Source organism: Dromiciops gliroides, chromosome 1 (assembly GCF_019393635.1).
Source record: "Dromiciops gliroides isolate mDroGli1 chromosome 1, mDroGli1.pri, whole genome shotgun sequence".
Lineage (NCBI taxonomy): Eukaryota > Metazoa > Chordata > Mammalia > Microbiotheria > Microbiotheriidae > Dromiciops > Dromiciops gliroides.
This window is the reverse complement of record NC_057861.1, coordinates 88,708,537-88,727,291: the sequence shown is the minus strand read 5'-3', so window position 1 is coordinate 88,727,291 and position 18,755 is coordinate 88,708,537. Positions and strand designations below refer to the sequence as shown.

General features: G+C 39.7%; 1 protein-coding gene across 1 annotated transcript in view; it reads right to left on the bottom strand.

Annotated features, from left to right (window-relative positions):
* COL22A1 (collagen type XXII alpha 1 chain) overlaps window positions 1-18,755 on the bottom strand; it is a 567,886-nt gene that overhangs the window by 484,553 nt on the left and 64,578 nt on the right. The window contains 1 exon segment of the mRNA XM_043991519.1: window positions 16,759-16,833. Coding sequence (XP_043847454.1) covers window positions 16,759-16,833 — 75 coding nt within the window.

Here is an 18,755-nt window from a genome sequence, read left to right as displayed (position 1 = left end):
ATTTGGTACAAATCATGACATCTGTCATGGTCTTCTTCCAGAATGAAGGATATACTACTACTACTACTACTACTACTACTACTACTACTACTACTACTACTACTACTACCACTACTACTACTACTACTACTACCACCACTACTACTACTACCACTACTACTACTACCACCACCACCACCACCACCACCACCACCACCACTACTACTACCACTACTACTACTACTACTACTACTACTACTACTACTACTACTACTACTACTACTACTACTACTACCACCACCACTACTACCACTGGTCATGGTGGTGGTGGTGGCAGCAATGGCAGCAGCAGTTGGATTTGGGAAAAGGAGGGGAAGGTTTCTTCCATTGGGCAGATCTGAAGTCAAGTGTCCCAAATGAGGGCTGTGACAGTCTCATTGTACCCTGCCCTCTGACAGTACTACATCTAGAATATCATGTGCATTTCTGAATGCCACATTACAGGAAGAGTTTTGACTAACTGGAGGATTTTCAGAAGACTGGTTATGATGGGCTAAAGCAACTGAGGAGCAGGGAAGGTTTATTAGCTATCATTATTTATATTATGCTTTAAGATTTTGCAAATTCTTTGCATATGATCTCACATTTGATCCTCATAATAACCTTGGGAGGTAGGCACTATTATTATACCCATTTTGTAGATGGAGAAACTGAGACAAACAAGGGTTAAATGGCTAGCTCACATAGGTGGTTAATATCTGCAGCAACATGTGCACTCAGAACTTCCTGACTCCAAGCCCAGCACTCTCTTCACTAACCACCTTGGGGCCATTCATAAGGCAGCTGTGTTGGAGAGGAAAGAATGCATGGTAGGAGAATCAGAAGAGCCACTAACTTGATGTGTGACCTTGGCCTTTTCCTCTCTCTGGGCCTCAGTTTCCTCCACTGTAAAATAAGGAAGTTGTACTTTTTTAATGGCTATATCAGGTTGAAGAGGGATTACATTTCAGTCTAGCCCCCATAGTGGGGACAAAGGGGAAAAACTGTGGAGAAGCAGATTTACTCTGGGAATAAAGGGGGGAAAACAAACAAACAAACCTTAGCAATTAGTTCCTAAAAGCAGAATGCTTCAAGAGTTGGTAGATTACCTTTAAATGGAATGTTCTGGGTTTTTTTGTTTGTTTGCTTTTAAATGGAAGTTTTCAAATAGAGTCCAGATGACCACTTATCACAGACCTTTGAGAGGAGCTTTGGTTTAGGCATGGGTTGTACAGATGACATAGGATCACAGAGTTTGAAGAAATCTGAGCCATCATGTAGTCCCACTCTTCATTTACACAGAAAAGGAAGAGGGGAGACACAATGGCCTAGTACCAGCATAGGGATTTGAACCTGTGTCTTCTTATTAAAATCCAAGTATCATTCTACTGCACATGTAAGGCCACTCCTCAAAGAGGTAATGTGTATTAAGGAGTTGAGTATCAAGAGAGAGGTATAGTTGAATCCTAGCTTCAATGGATGTTTGCAGAGAGAATGTGGGTGAATCACTTAAATCCTCTGAGCTTCATTTTTTCTTATCTTTAAAGTGATAAAAAATAGTACTCATACTACTTATGTCACCAGTGGTGAAAATAATGCTTTACAAACCTTAAGAAGCTATATAAATGTGAGCTCATGCTATTGCCGATCTGGGATGGATCACTTCCAGAGTTCTTTCCAATTAGATAACAGTATGTAAACAAGAGTAGCAAACAGTACTTATGGTAAGCATAGAAAGCAATGGGTTTAGGGGCAGCTAGGGCACCGGCCCTGGAGTCAGGAGGACCTGAGTTCAAATCTGGCCTCAGACACTTGACACTTACTAGCTGTGTGACCCTGGGCAAGTCACTTAACCCCAATTCCTCCCCTCCAAAAAAAAAAAAAAAGATAAAAAAGTAAACTAAAATAATGGGTTTCACTCCTACCTTCACCATTTAGCAAAGGAGTTACTTGGTATAATGGATAGATTGATGGGCTTGGCATCAGTAATAGTGGAATTCTAATTCCATCTCACTTAATAAGATGTAATCGAGGACAAGGGCAGCTAGGTGTGGCAGTGGATGGAGTACAGGTCCTAGAGTCAGGAAGACATCTACCTGAGTTCAAATCAGATACTTACTAGCTGTGTGACCCTGAGCAAATCACTTAACCCTGTTTGTCTGTTTCCTCATCTGTAAAATGAGTTGGAGAAGGAAATGGCACTCCAGCATGCTTACCTCAAATGGGGCCACAAAGAGTTGGACATTACTGAAAAACAACTAAATAAAATCAAGGGCAAGTTACATAACCTATCTTGGCCTCAGTTTCCTCATTTGTAAAACAAAAGGGACAGATTAGATGATCTCTAAGGTCCCTTTCAGGTATAAATCTAAGATTTCATTATAAGATATTTAGCCTCCTGATTATTCATTTGTAAAGTGAGATTGATAATATTTATTAAAACAAGATAGAGATTAAGAACTGCAGAGATGATTCTCAGATGTCATTTAGTCCAAAACATACCAGATAAATATGGCCATCCATCTGCTGCGTGAAATACTCCAAGGGGAGGAATTATTACTGCTGTTTAGTCAATTAGTCATGTCCAACTGTTCATAACCCCATTTGAGGTTTTCTTGGCAAAGATACTGGAGTGGTTTGCCATTTCCTTCTCCAACTCATTTTATAGATGAGGAAATTGAGGAAAAAAGGGTTAAGTGACTTGCCCAAGTTAACACAGCCAGTAAGTACCTGAGACCAGATTTGAACTCAGGTCTTTCTGACTCCAGGGCCCACACTCTATCCACTGCACTGGCCATATAAAGAGAGGAAACTCTCCCTTATCAGGCAACCTGAACAGTGGTTCAGAAGTTCTAATGGTGAGGAAGTTCTTTCTTGTATTGAGCCAAAATCTACTTCCCTTCAGTACACTTAATTGAGAAGATCATTCAATTTATAAAATCCCAGGACCTAGATTCAAATCTCACTTTTAATGCTGATTAGATTCTGACCATGGAAAAGTCATTTAACATATTTTCAGAAGTGGCCAATGTTTATCTGTTTTATATGACTAAACTTGTTATAAAGAGGGAAAAGTTATAGGTTTCATCTCTGAGGTGCCCTAAGCCTCCAACTTGTTTTAATGATCATCATTTGTCACTTTAAGAGGGGCAGCTAGCACTGGTCCTGAATTTGGGAGGACACAAGTTCAAATCTCACCTCAGATACTTACTAGCTATGTGACCCTGGGCATGTCACTTAACCCCAATTGCCTTAAATATCCAGCGCCACCTACAGTTGTCCTAATATGTATATTGCCACTGGGCCCAGATGACTCTGGAGGAGAGAGTGAGGTTGGTGACCTTGCACAGCCCTCCCTCACTTCAATTCAGGCAAGTCATGACATCACCCCGATGTCATAACCCTCTTCAAAAATAAAAGACCAACAATATCAACCTCATTTCCATTTCAGAAATGAGAAAAAATCAAATTGGCTTGCCCCTAATTATTAACCTGATAAATATTAGAGGTGGGATTTGAGCCCACTATTTTATATGCTCAATTTAAATATCATCAATTTCTGATATCCAACTGGAAGGAAGCCTAGATGGTATCTACCACTGATCTGGAATCAGCAAGTTAGTTGTAGAGATGCAAAAATAAATAAATGTTCAATGAACAAATAAATTACATTAAATATTAATACGAGAGGGAAAAAAAAAACCGTTGAACTTCTCTATTCCCCTTTTTCTTGCCTGTAAAGTGAAGATGATAATACTTATAGCACCTATCTCACAGGGCTTTTGTGAGAATGGAGTGAGATAATGTCCCAAGAGTGCTTTGAAGTTATTATTGTTTCATCCACTGCTTCTAGTTCTGCCCTTTGGGGCCAAGCAAAAATCCTGTGGATAACAGCTTACTTGTATGGAGCAATTCCACAAAAGCCTGAAGCTTCATCATGGGGTTAGTAACACTGGACCCAAGAAGTTTATGCCAATGGAATATAAAGGTTGGAAGGTCAATGGAACTGAAGGGATGATAGCAAAAGACTGGACCCTAAAGTTTGAAGGCTAGTTTAACTAATACAGTAGAGAGATTCATTACCAGCAGGATATGAAATTTTTGGCCTTGCCAACCCATGAGCTAAATGTGTTTGTTAAATGAAATTTTAAAGAATCTGCTTGGAGGTTTCATTATAATATGGTAGAAATTACCCCCAGTTATGTTTTTTCTCCAATCAGCAGAGAAATAGTCCAAATGTAATGCCATTTATTGTTATAATAGGAAAATGTGTTTTTACAAAAACAAATACCCAGAAACCTTGGGTGACCAGTGTTCCATGATGACTTCCTACCACAAGAACTTTTTTCCCCAATGCATGAAGCTAAGTTGAGTCTCTAATCTTCTTTGTCTCAGAGCTTTTTATTTCCATTGAGTATAATGATATCATCAAAGTTCCCCATCCAGACTCTAAGGTTGACCAGCATGAGCAAACTGTCAACCCCAGGGGGATAATGGATTTCCATTGTGGGGCTTGCCTTTGTGAAGTCATTATTTCCCAGAGAGCCCACATTCCACCAGCATGCAAAGGTCAAAACTCAATGAGAGGGAAATGAAGAAAGAAAGAAAGAAGAGAGAGGAGGAGGAGGAAGAGGAGGAGAATGAACTATGCTTCTGGTGCATTAAAAACTTTTCAGTAAAGCAGTGTGGATGAGAAGCAAGGTGCAAGGTGAGGGGAAGCCCCAGTGGACTTGAAGTAATAAGATCACAGATTCAGATTCAGAGCTGGAAGTGACCATAGGGGTCTAAAATCCAACACTTTCATTTTACAAAGGTGAAATGATTTACCAAGGTCACACAAGTAGTAAATGACAGAGTTGGGAAACATATCCCTGTCCTCTGACTCCAAATAGCATATTCTTCCCACTTCCCCACACCATGTGGGTTTGATTACCAATCTCACGACTTAGTAGTTTGTGTGGGCACTGTTTGAATCTTAGCATCTTCATCTTCCAAGAATTCACGAAAATGATTGCTGAGTTCATGATATAAACTAGAGAAAATGTGATCTTGATTTTGAACAACAAAAAAGGAAGACGATAGAACAGAAAAACTATTAGCCAGTGTGCTTGAATTAAAAACCTGACAAAAGTCTAGAATTACTTGTCAAAAGATGGCTGAACATCCAAAAAGAAGCAAGGACAGTAAGGACCAGGATGATGTCACCATGGGCAGGCCAAGTCAGGTTAACTCCATTCCCTTTTATGACAACATCACCAGGCTGATAGATTTGGCTGCTGGATTCTCTACCTCTACAAGTTTTCAGTGATATCATTGAGTGGAGATGCCTGCTTTGCTGTCTATTTGTGTATGTGTGCTAAAAATAGTTGTTGGGCTATTTTCCCTCAGTGTCTCTGTGACAATATCAATAGAGGTCAAAACTACAAAGTAAACTGAAGTCAAAGTGAGAGGAGATAAATACGGTGCTATGGTAGAAAGAACTCTCAAATGCTTAAATATATCTGTGATCTCATGAATGTGGAAGTTCCTTCTAAATATGCAAATTGAAGCTCAGGCATGCCTGTTCATCCTGGTTCATTCTTGCCCAGGTCTTCCTGTAAATTTTCCATAGAGGGTCCATCCATTGAGAGGTCTGGAGTGGAACAATCCAGCTGTCCACTTGTCAACCTTCACCCTCCCTCTTCCACCACCTCATTTTCTCTATTGCAAAATCCTTGTGGCATCATTCATTCTTATTTTTCAAAGATCCATACTCATTATATGTTTGCTCACGTCCACCATGTATCTCTCTATTGTCTTCAGTTGACAAAAATCTTAATGCTTCAGAGATTATTAGGGCCTATGGTAGAAAAAACTCTGAATCTAAGAGACGTCTAGCCTTGGTTGTGCCATTTGCCCAATAGTGCTTCTGACAATCCAGACTTTACCATCATGACTCAGCTTCCTTCTCACCCTGCAACACCCCCCCCCACACACACACACACACACCAGGCCTCTTTGTTGCTTTGGTGAATTCCTCTTAGAGCCTCCATTTTGGGGATAAGTAAGGCTGATCAGCTTTATTGTCCTCTTGGTTTTACTTCTGACTCTGCCACTAATCCCCATATTAGGGTACCTTCCCCCAACTCCTTTCAGCTCCCTTTTATGTGTCTCCTTTCCCCATTAGAATTTAAGTTGCTTGAAGGCAGTCACTCTTTGTTTTTTGCTTGGATTTAAGGCCTTACAAATATTGAACCCTTAATAAATGCTTGTGGCATGCCAGCTTCAAATCTTCCTGACTCCCAGTCCAGTGCTCTGTCCACTGCATCATGGAGCTGCCTCATAAGGAAAAGACAGAAATACAACAGACAGAGACCATTTATTAAAGACTTATAGTACTATGTACCAGACACTGTGCTAAAATGTTGGGGATAGAAAAACAAGAAAATGAGACCATCCAAAAGGAACTTAAATTCTAAAACAATAGACATGGTGGGGGATACAAAGGGGTGAAGGGAGAGGGTGCCCCAAGGTATGTAAGTCAAGCCAGAAGAGAAGTTATCATCATGGTTGGGTCATAATATGGAGACTGGGGTGAGAACTCATCAATTATGCAGTTGGCCTCAGCATGGAGTCATCCTTAGCAGGGAAGGGAAGCAAAACAAAGTTAAAAAAAAAATGCCAAGCCCTTGGGATGTAAGGGCCTTTAATAAAATTAGGATCATAGCATCTTGAATTGTATCCTGCATCAGCATGTTAAGATTGAAGCTAGAAAGGACCTTAGAAGCCATGTAGGACAACCCTCTCATTTACAAGTAGGAAAACTATGACATCTATGAGATCTATGATGCTCATGTGATATACCAGGGATGGCTCAGGAAGGAATCTCAGGTCCTTTAGGCCAACGTGGAACTATCAAACTAATGAAAGAATCCCCTCCATGACAGACCCTCTAGTGGTCTTTTCACCTCTTCTTTTTTTTTGGGGGGGGAGGGGGGCGGCAATGAGGGTTAAGTGATGTGCTCAGGGTCATACAGCTAGTGTCCAGTGTCTGAAGCTAGATTTGAACTCAGGTCCCCCTGAATGCAGGGCCAGTGCTTTATCCACTGCGCCACCTAGCTGCCCCTTTCTCATCTCTTCTTGACAATTTTCAGTGACAGACTGCTTTCTCCAGAGACAGACCATTCTGTTCTTACATAAGTCAGATTATCAAGGTAGATTGTCTGCAAATCCAGTTGCAATCTGCTCCCCATAATTCCCAGAAGGGAGTGTAGGGTTTTATAATCTTCCAGCCCACCTTCCAGAGAGGTAATGAGGATTAAATGAGATAATGGATGTAATATTGTCTTTGAGAAGAAGAAAATAGCATACAAACTTTGGGAGGAAGGAGCTTGTTATGATTCAAGGTACAGGCTTTGCCTCAGGACCAGCCTGAGGCAGAAAGGGAGAACAGATGAAATTTGTTTTTGAAAACCCTAAATCCTCTTCCTCAGGTCTGTTTTCCCTGATATAGATCTAGGAGCATAGGCACCAATGTGCCTGGTATGGTGCTTTGTTCTGAGGACACAAAGACAAAATGAAACAGGACCTGTCCTCACGGAACTTGTGTTCTTGAGAAGATATTATAACAACACCACCAGAAATAATAATAGCTTCCATTTTATAGCACTTTAGGGTTTGAAAAAATATAGTTATATATGTATATATGTATGTATGTTTGTATGTATGTAAAAATCTTACTTGAGGCTCACAACAACCCTGTGAGGTAGGTGTTGTGAAAAAATAATGTGGTTGTGGGACTCCCAGAGGCCACCTGCTGGAGGACCTAACCCAGAGAGTCGGGCCTGACCTTTCTTAAGGCCAACCTAGAGTCAGGAAGTTACCTCATTCAAACTACACCCACCTGAAAGCTTTGTTCCAGCCAGAGGATCTGTTCTCTGGGCTCTGACATCAGCATGCACTGCACTGAATCACCCTTAAATCTAGTGAACCAATAGATTTGAATTATGCTAGCCAATTAGCTTTAAGCAGTGTGCAAGGGCCACCTCTCATCCTTCTCATAGGGAGCTTATGTTCCCTGATTGGACCTTTGGCCAATCTCTCTCTCTTTTTTTTTTTTTTTGGTGGGGCAATGAGGGTTAAGTGACTTACCCAGGGTCACGCAGCTAGTAGGTGTCAAGTGTCTGAGGCCAGATTTGAATTCAGGTCCTCCTGAATCCAGGGCCAGTGCTCTATCCACTGTGCCACCTAGCTGCCCCAATATTCTCTTAAAAGTTACCAATATGTGGAGCAGCTAGGTGGCACAGTGGATAGAGCATTGGCCCTAGATTCAGGAGGACCTGAATTCAAATCTGGCCTCAGACACTTGACACTTACTAGCTGCGTGACCCTGGGGCAAGTCACTTAACCCCAATTGCCTCACCAAAAAAAAGAAAATTATTAATATTAAACCATTAACTGTAACTGGAGTGTTAGCCACTGCACCTTTAAAAATGGTGGGGAACACAGCCCATGGTGGCTCAAACACCAATGGCAGAGAAAAGAAAGCAAGCCCTGAGGGGAAATAATACCAGGCCTGGTCCTGAGATAGTGGAGCCAAAAACTATCATATTAATATGAATATATACAACTTAATAATAAAATGGGAGCCAGGTAGTACAGTGGATAGAGCAAAGTAGATAGAGTCAAGGAGACCTGAGTTCAAATCTGGTCTTTTGATACTTACTAGCTATGTGACTCTGGACAAGTCACTCAACCCTGTCTGCCTCAGTTCCTTTATCTGTAAAATGAGCAAGAAAAGGAAATGACAAACCACTCCAGTATCTTTGCCAAGAAAACCCCAAATGGGGTCATGAAGGGTCAGACATAATTGAAAACCACTAAATGACAACAACAAAACAATAATAAAAATAATAATACCTAGAATTTATATGGTTCTTTTAAGGTTTGCAGACTGCTCTATATATGATATCTCACTTGATCCTCACAACATTTTTGTGAGGTTAATGCTGTTCTTATCCCCATTTTACAGATGAGGAAACTGAGCCAGCCTTAAGTGACTTGCCCAGGATCCAATAGCTAAGTCTGAGGCAGGATTTGAACTCAGGTTTTCTTGACTCCAAGTCCAATGCTCTTATCCATTGTGACACCACTTATCCACTGCCATACATATATACACATCAATCCATTAGTCAAGAAGCATTTATTAATTATTTGCTTTGTGCCATGCACTTTGCTAGGAACTTGAAATACAAAGTAAGAAAAAAAAAAGGTCTCAACTCTCAAGGAGCTTAGATTCTAATGGGAAAGATAATATGTAAAAAAGTATATAGAAGGTACATATACACATGTGTGTGTATATATATATTATTTATACACATATACATGATATACATCTACATACTGTGAGAAAAGAATGGATTTTGGGTGTGCATAGGTAGGCATATACAGGCTAGCCCATTATAAGAAAAGTCATGTTGAAGAGAAAGCTCCAGTGGCTTTAGAAGGCAGCCTTTGAGCAGCATCATGAAATTAAACAGTGACGTCAAGAGGTGAAAATGAGGAGGGTGAACATTCCAGGAATGGAACACAGACAGTGCAAAGCCTTGGAAATGGGAGATAGAGTGTCATGTGTGGGAAATAGTTTTTTTAGAGACCTGAATACCAGAGGACTATATATTTAATCCTGGCAATACAAGGAAGCCACTGGATGTTATACTGGGTTGGAGATGATGTAGTCACATCTACACTGTAAGAAAATCACTTTGGCAGCTGCAGAAAGAATGGATTGGAATGGAGAGAGACCAGAGGCAGGGAAAATTAGGCTATTACCATAGTCTAGGGCAGAGGTGATGAGGGCTTGATTAGAGTGGTGGCTGTCTGAATAGAAAAAAAAAACCCGCCAGTAAATGATGTGAAAATGACAAGATAGGGCAACAGACTGGGTATATGAGGTGAAAGATAGGGAGGGATCTAGGTTGACACTGAGGTTATGAAACTGAGAGGGTGAGGGGATGGTGGTGGTGGGGAGAGATAATGAGTTTGGTTTCAGATAAGTCTGAGCTGCTTTTGGAAGGGATATCCAATTCTAAATTAATCCTTCTTCCCCTCTCACCAAGAAGCTTGCCTGCTACATAAGAGTCATTTTTCTGGAGAGTAAATAAGTGAGAATGTGTCATTCAGAAAAAATTAGTTTCTACTAATGTGTTATTTCCTGTAAACCCTTAATAAAATCAGGTAGGATCATAGATTTAGAGCTGAAAAGGATCTTAGAGGTCGCTGAGGTAAAGTCCCTCATTTTACAGAAGGGGAAACTGAGGTCAAGAATGATTAAATAACTTACCCAGGGTCATACAAAGTTTGAGGTAGGATTTTAACTCAGGCCTTCTTGACTCCATGCCTAGAACTCTCCCTATTGTACATGCTGTCTCTCTTCAAAATTTCTGAACCCAATTAAAATCAATCAATGGACATTTACTGACCCCTTACAAAATAGGTAGTGTAGGAATAAAAGCTGAGGAGGTTACAAAGATCATGGAATTTTAAATTCTGAGTTGGAAGTTAATTGACCCCTCCTCATTTTATAGGCGATGACAGTGAGTCCCAAAAAAGTTAAATGGCATGGCTGGCATTTGAACCTGATTTCCTCTGACTCCAAGCACAAATGCTTATTCCACTACAGTGCCCTCTGTAGGCAAAGGCAGGAACACAAATAGTATGCCATGTGGACTGATACAAGTACAGAAAATAAATGTAAAGTGACAGTCATTAAAAAATAAAGAGCTCAATCAGTGGAAAAGTTTAGGTACACAACATAGAGAAGCAAAGCATCACAGTAAGCTTGTGTTTGATTTATCCCTAAGACTCCAACTGTAAGGACTCATTGTCAAGAAAGTTTACAGGGGAAGCTATTAAAAAAAATTAAAAAAAAAAAAGAAACTATAAAGCAACCTGACAGAAATGAAGTATGGACCAACATCTCACACTATATATCAAGATAAGCTTTAAAAGTAATAATTTAAATATGAGATGATGTTATAAACAAATTAGAGGAACAAAGAAGAAATTACCTTTCAGACAATGTGGATAGAGGAAAAGTTGATAACCAAATGAGGGATAGAGAGAACCGTGAATAACAAAATAGATACTTTTGCTTACCTAAATTATTTTTAAAGTTTTTGCACAAATACAAGAAATGCTGCTAAAATAGGAAGGAAACAGGTAATTGAAGAAAATGTTTGCAGCAAATTTCCTTGATAAAAATTTTTTCTCCAAAGGAGAACTGAATTAAATTTATAAGAATAAGAGTAATTCCCCAATAAAGAAAAGGTCAAAGGACAAATGGTCAAACACAGTTTTAAAAGGAAGAAATCCAAGCTATCAATAACCAAATGAAAAAATGTCCCAAAAGCATAATAGATAGCATTTTAAACTTGGAGTCAGAAAGAACTTAGTTCAAATCTCTCCCTCTTGTTGGAGAGGCTAGAAAGTAGATTATAGAAGGCTCGTCACAGATGCTTTATTTAAAGAGAGGGCCTAGGACAGCCTTCTCATAATTTCCTACCAGGTATACTCCTGGACTTCATCATCATTCCCTCTATAATCTCAAGATCCTGTAAGATCTCATCAACCCTTATTCTTCTACTACCTCAACAGCCACCCCACTCCCCTCCCCAACCCCTTGGGTCCCTCCTTCCCTCTGGTTAGAAAAGGTGGGTGGTAGACAGTGGAGAACTCCTCCCAGATCCTCTAGGAGGGGGCCTAGAGCATTTAATTCATAATTTCCTACCAGTAATAAAAAGATATTAGGGGCAGCTAGGTGGCGCAGTGGATAAACCACCGGCCCTGGATTCAGGAGTACCTGAGTTCAAATTCGGTCTCAGACACTTGAAACACTTACTAGCTGTGTGACCCTGGCAAGTTACTTAAACCCCATTGCCCCACAAAAAAAAAAACTAGATTAACCCATTTTGCATATGAAGAAACTGAGGCCCCCAACAAGAAAATCACTTGCCCAAGGTAAAACTGTCCTGAGATTCAAAATCAGGTCTTAACTCCAAAGATGGTCTCCTGTCCTCACAACGCTTGCTAGGCTGAAACCTTATTAAACTCACCAATCACTGAGTTCTCATCTCTCACAGTTGTCATTGTCTCATTGCTCTGGCATAGCATATAAATAGTTTGCAAAATAGCATAATTAGTTAGTGAGTCTCAGGGAGCTAGCTCCAGGCCAGAGCCTCCATTCAGCTAACCACAGGACAACAGAGATCCCTGCTAATCAGAGAGCTGAGGCCTGTCATTATAAGTCTCTGGATTTTCTGGTAAGGCAGAATATCTGTGCTTCAAGGCACGAACATATCTTGCCCAGGCTATAAATAGTGAAGGATGACTATCTCCCTCCAAATCCCCTTGTTGTTTTGTTGTTTTGGTATATTTGTGCCCTTCTATCAAACTGCTGCTTGATGGTGCTCAGAGGAGACAACAACCTGTCCAGTAACTGGTCCAGGACAGCCAGCCACACTAGCCCTGGAGCGAGAGATGGATGCTGGGCTCAGGGGTGTAGTCAGAATCAAGCCATTCCAAGCACAGATTATTAGCTCACAGCTACTGGAAGAATTCTTAGGTACAAAACACTATGATATAGAATGTTTGAATTTAGGACACTAAATGTTAGAACACAGGATATCAGAGTGAGTAGGATCCTTATGATATAAGATGTTTCAACTTAGGGCAATAAACATTCGAATATATACTTATTAGAGGTAGAAGGGATCTTAGTAAAAAGAGATCTGGAAGAAACCTCTGAAAATTATATTTGGAGACTGAATATCAGAGTTGGAAGGGATCTTAGAATGTGCCATCCAGACAATGACCATGTAATGTTCCAAACTTTTCATTTTATAGATGTGGAGACTGAGACCCTAAGAGGAGAGGTGATTTTCTTAAGGACACAGAGATGACACACAATGGCAGAGTAAAGATGGGAACTAAGGCCTCCTATATCTAGTCAGATGCATTTTCCTAGTAACTGATTTCTATTCTCCCTCAAAACAGGGCTAGTTATTGGCAAACACTCTCCTCACTACCATGTGCCTCACTTAAGCAAGGATCTATGGATTTGTTTCTTCATTCCCTGAAAGCCCTACTTCTATAATAGGGGTTACAGGAACGTACTGCTCATACTAGCTCAAGGGAGCCAACTGCTCAATTTTCAGGGTGAGTATTTACACCTTGGAAATGAGCAAACTACAATCAGACCTGAATTATTATATTGTTATTGTAGTTGTTGATTGTTAGACAAGAAAGTGATATGGAGTATGTTATAATGCCTTCCATTTGTTTTCAGAGAGTCAGTTGGTTAAACATTACTAACACACCCTTGTCTTTGCCCCTACTGAAATTTTTACCTATCATTTCAAGTCCTAGTTCAAGTAGCTCCTTTCTATTCCCAGAGGGTAATTGTTCATTTCCATGTCATGACAAGAAATTAGGGGAGGATGTTTTTGGAGGAGCTGTAATCTGCATCTGGAAGTTCGTCCCATCAATAACTCATAATTACTAGAGACATTATGTTTCCTAAAGGGATACTACTAGCTATGTGTGGGGTTGGAAGTTGGGGGGCTGGGGTAAGAAGGGAAATGGGAGAGAGGGGACTAGAAGTAGTCATCACAAAGCTAGCATAGCATCAAGAATAGATAATGAACAATACTTGACTTATTTCTTTCTTCTTTCTTTTTTCCTTTTTTATGGACAGGATTTATAGATAGGTTGTTATTGTTATTGTTTGTCCTTCATTGTCAAAAAGGATCATGATGTCGAGAGGTGATGTCATGACTTGCAGTAAATTGGATTTAAGTGAGGGAAGGCTGCTCAAAGTCATCAGCTTCACTCTCTCCTCCAAAACATCTGGGTCCAGTGGCAAGATATCTACCAGGATGATTAGAAATGGCTCAAGATGTTTGAGGCAATCGGGATTAAATGACTAGTCTATGGTGCACACAGCTAGTAAGTCTCAAGTGTCTGAGGCTGGATTTGAACTCAAGGTCCTCGTGACTCCAGGGCCAGTGCTCTATCCATGCTCCACATAACTGTCCCCTTCTAGACACGTAAATCAACGATGCTATAGGTAAATTTGCCCTAGATTGTAGAAATGTATTTAACAAGCTCTATCCTGGTATTCTTGGGAAAAGATATGGGCTCTAAATACTGGTATAATTAAGTATATTTTGAATTGTTGGAATGACCAAACCCGAAAGAGTAAGTCATTAATGGTACAATGTAAACTTGAAAGAGTCCTTTAATTGAAGGAAAAAAAGATAATACTTGACCCCATGCTGTTTTGTTTTTTTTTATCAGAAACTTGGTGGATAAAGCCATAGATGTCAGACTTAAAAAGTTTACAGATGAAACAAAACCAGAGGAAAGGTAGCTAATATTTTAGACAATAGAATCTAGATCTAAAAGGATCTCAACAAGCAAGAACATTAGACCCCAAAGTCATAAGATGAAATTTAATGGTGATTAAACATAAAGCATTATATTGGGGTTCCAAAAAAAATCAATTTCACAAGGTGGAGGCATTGGGTAGATAGCATATTCTCAGAAATGATATATAGGGTTTTTAAAAGTGTGATGATGCTTAAAATGCTCAGATAAATGAGGTTGCTTGGAGAGGGGCTAAATGTCTAGAATGACTGAGGCCATAGTACCACTCACATCTAGCCTGCTAATGGCAGATCCTATTCATGTCAGGGCTTGTTTGATGTCAATTTGTATTGTGTTTTACTTCTAACCAGCATGTTTTTTTGGAAGGACACAGAGTGGGAGCTTATCCAGAGGATGGCAGTGTGGTAGAAGACCTTGAAGAAGACACTATGAATCTTAAACAGAGAAAAGGCATAAGGTTCTGGACCTGTGAATTCATTAATATAGAGACCTCCCAATGAGGAAATTCTCTCTACCTGTGCAGGTAAGCACTTTCTCTGAACATGAAGTCTTAGAGGGTTTCAAGAGCACTGAGAGGTTATTTGAATTTCCCAGGGGTTACACCAGCCCATATGTGTCAGAAGTCGGCTATAAATCCATGTCTTCCTGGCATTGAGGCTGGCTCTCTATCACTGGTATATGTTACCTTTCTTCCTTCACAGAATCTAATCATTTCATTATGTCACTATAGCTATGATCTCCTCCCTGTTGAGCACTTCCTCCAATACACTGACCTCCTTTTAGTTTTGTGAGACTCTCTTCCCTAACTCTGCCTGTTCTTTCCTAGTTCCTATCATCCCTTTACATCTCCACAGAGGCTCCTACACAGGTGCTGATTTAGGTTTGACACAGGGAAGGGCTTCCTAATAATAATAATAGCTCTGATAGAGCTATCCAAGAGCGAAATGATCAAGCTTAGGAGAGATCATGGTGGCCTTCAGGTAGAAATGGGGAAGCATTTATAGGGGTCGTTGCATAGTGGATTGCTAGCCAGACCCAGACTGGACTAGATGACCTTTGAGGTTCTCTCTCTTCCACCTGCTCTCATATTCTATGAAACAACAGAGGAAAACAAATGTCCATACTATCCCTTTGTTTTCAGGTTTAATTAAACTCTACATTTGAAAAAAAAATCAAAACAACAACACAGGTATCTCCATAAAAGGAAACCTTCTCTCTTGTATTCTCTATAATGAAATAAACCAGCCAATTAACGTAATCCCTGAAGAGTTGGAAAGTATAACATATATACACACAAAGATATATACATATTCAGGTATGTACTACTTACTCTAAGTTAAATAATATATGATTATATACACATAATGTATATCATTTCCTCCTTTTCTTTCTCCTCTATAATTTTGTTCCTGGCAAAATCTCCTGATTACCTTCCAAGGAGAGGTGACCCAGTCCTATTGATTGACTTGATGTGTTTTAGCTAAGGAACAGCCTAGTTAAAAGGAGACAAGGTTATCCTCAGAGGTTTGGCCACCAAGAGATGAATTGTAAAGGCAAAGCAACTTATACAGGCTATCTCCTCAGGTGGGTCTGGGTGAGGGATGGGTAGGTTCGGAATCTGTGATGACTGAGAGTGAATCCAAACTGATGAAACTATGAATATTTGAAGTCTTGAAGTCATGATACCTTATTTTATTTAGAACTATAAAATACTCATGAGATATTGAAATGGAGTAATTATACCCTAACATCAATTTATGAAAATATTCACATTTTCCTATACAAGAACAGCTCTTTGGTACAAGCAAACATTTCTTTACAAGTGATTATCTGTTGAACTAGGAGGGTAGGGAAAAGAGACACTAAAAACTAAACTATTAGGAATTTCTACTCATTGCAGATCAATTAGAAATGAAGATTCAGCACCTTTCAGACTTAGATATAAATTACTGGAGAAAAAAAAAAAGGATTTCTGCTTTAAAAAATCTGTTTGCAGACATCTTTCTGAAGAGCATATCTGTTCTGTAAAAGGAGACTCACATTGTGGAATGCCAAAGATACCTTTTATGTGGATACAACATAATATAATGCAAAATTCTGATCCTCTTGATGGAGAGGCCTTCGAAAGGTCAATGTTTGAGGTGTATGAAGGGGGAAAAAGGGATCACACAGAACTCTAAGAAAAGGAACAGAAACTCCCTGCCAGCTTTGGGAGAGGTTGACTGCAAAATAGAAGAGCTCCTCAGAGCAGAGTATATGACAGTAGGTTACCTTTTCCAACATCAGATTTAAATTGACACGCAATTACTGCCATACCTGTGATTTCATTAGTTCCTCCATTGGTGTGCTTAAAGCGATCTCCTTCCACACGTACACTGGGGCACAGCACATCTGAAGAAGGACAAAAGCAAAAGGCAGGATACAACCCAAAGAAGCACATAGTCAACAGGCTGGACATACAGTTTCTTCTAAATCCAAGGCATTGTCTGTCCACAAAACAATTTGGTTGTATCTCTTGGATGCAGTGAAGGAAGCACTGGTTTGGAAAGAAGGATAGGTTTGTATCATACCTAAGACACTGACGACTTGTTGATCTTAAATAGGTCAATTATCCTTTTTCAGCCTCTATTTTCTCATTTGAGAAAATTGCACCTATCTCATTGTGTTATTGTAGGGTTAAATAAAATGAAGCATACTGACATGCCAATTATTATTTAACTTATGTCATATTGTGTATCACAGCTATGTGTTTGTACAAAATACTGTACAGTCAAAAGAGAACTGGATTCAGAATCAGAGAATCTTGGTTCCAATCCTATCTCCTTATTATCCATTTAATCTTGGCAATTAAATCACTTATACTCTCTGAACCTCAATGTATTCATCTGAAAAAGGAAAGTGTAGACTAGATAATAATAACAATAGCTAACATTTATATGGGACCTACAATGTCCCAGGCACTGTGCTGAGAACTTTAATTGTCATTTCATCATCACATAGTCATCATCATCATCATCATTACAATTAGCATTTATATTCTTTTTATTAATTGCATCCCCAGCACTTAGCACAGAGCCTGTCATATAGTAGGAACTCAATGTTTTACTGGATGAGATTGGTTTATATAGGGTTTTATGGTTTAAAATGCAATTCATCAAATGATCTTATTTGATCCTCACAACAACCCTGGAAGTATGTACCATTATTATCCCTACTTTACAGATGAGGACACTGAGGCAAACGAAGGTTAAAAGGTTGCCCTGGGTCACACAGCTGATAAGTGTCTGAGGTGAGATTAGAACTCAGGTCTTCCTGACTCCAAGCCATTGCTGTATCCATCGTGCCACCTAGCTGCCTCTGAAGTTACTTCCTACTCTCATTCCATAATTTGTAGTCCCTAATAGAACTAATTCTAAGGATTATGATTTAAATGAATTGTGCCCCTAGCATATATAGTTTTCCTGAATCTATTTATTTTACCCAAACCCCATTTTATTCAAGTTTCCCATGTTTCTCTGAATTCTTATTTATCATTTCTTTCTGTGTTGTGATATTCCAAAGGTGATAGGTAATCAAAAGGTCAACTACTCCATCAGTACAAATTCTCAAATCCCCATAGAGAAAGGCCTAAGGACTCTACAAAACACAGTGCACCTCCAATGTAACAGTACTGTTTTCAACCCAGAATCTGTAGCCATCCTGTGGAAAAGGAGTACCTCATCCCTACCATGACCATTGGCAACCCCCTTACCAACCCTATGCATATAATTGTAGCAAGGTGACAGCAACAGGGGAGTTTTTCCTAGTTTGACCTCTTGACCTGTTCAGCATTTTGCTAGAATACTAAATAGAAAGGAACCAGTCTGCTTCACACAAGCGCACGCGCGCACACACACAACACATACTTATATAAATCACACATACACATGCAAAACACATATATACACATTTGGCCTGGATTGGTGATTTTATTAGCATAGTGAACTCCTAGTGTGGTAACTCCCTCCATTAATCTAGATAAAGGATAATTAAGTTCTTAGAGAATTGCTTGGGGCATTGAGGTGTTAAGTGACTAGCTCAGAGACTGAGACAAGAGCACTTTGCATCTGAAGTTGGATGGAAATCCAGTTTCCTGACCCCAAGGCCAGTTCTCTAAGGACACCATGCAAAATCAGCACAAAAGGCCTTATTACATAAGATCTGGAAATGCCTCAGTTTCCTCATCTGTAAAATGAGCTGGAGAAGGAGATAGCAAATCAGTCCTGTATCTCTGCCAAGAAAAGCCCAAATAGAATCATGAGTCAGATATGAAA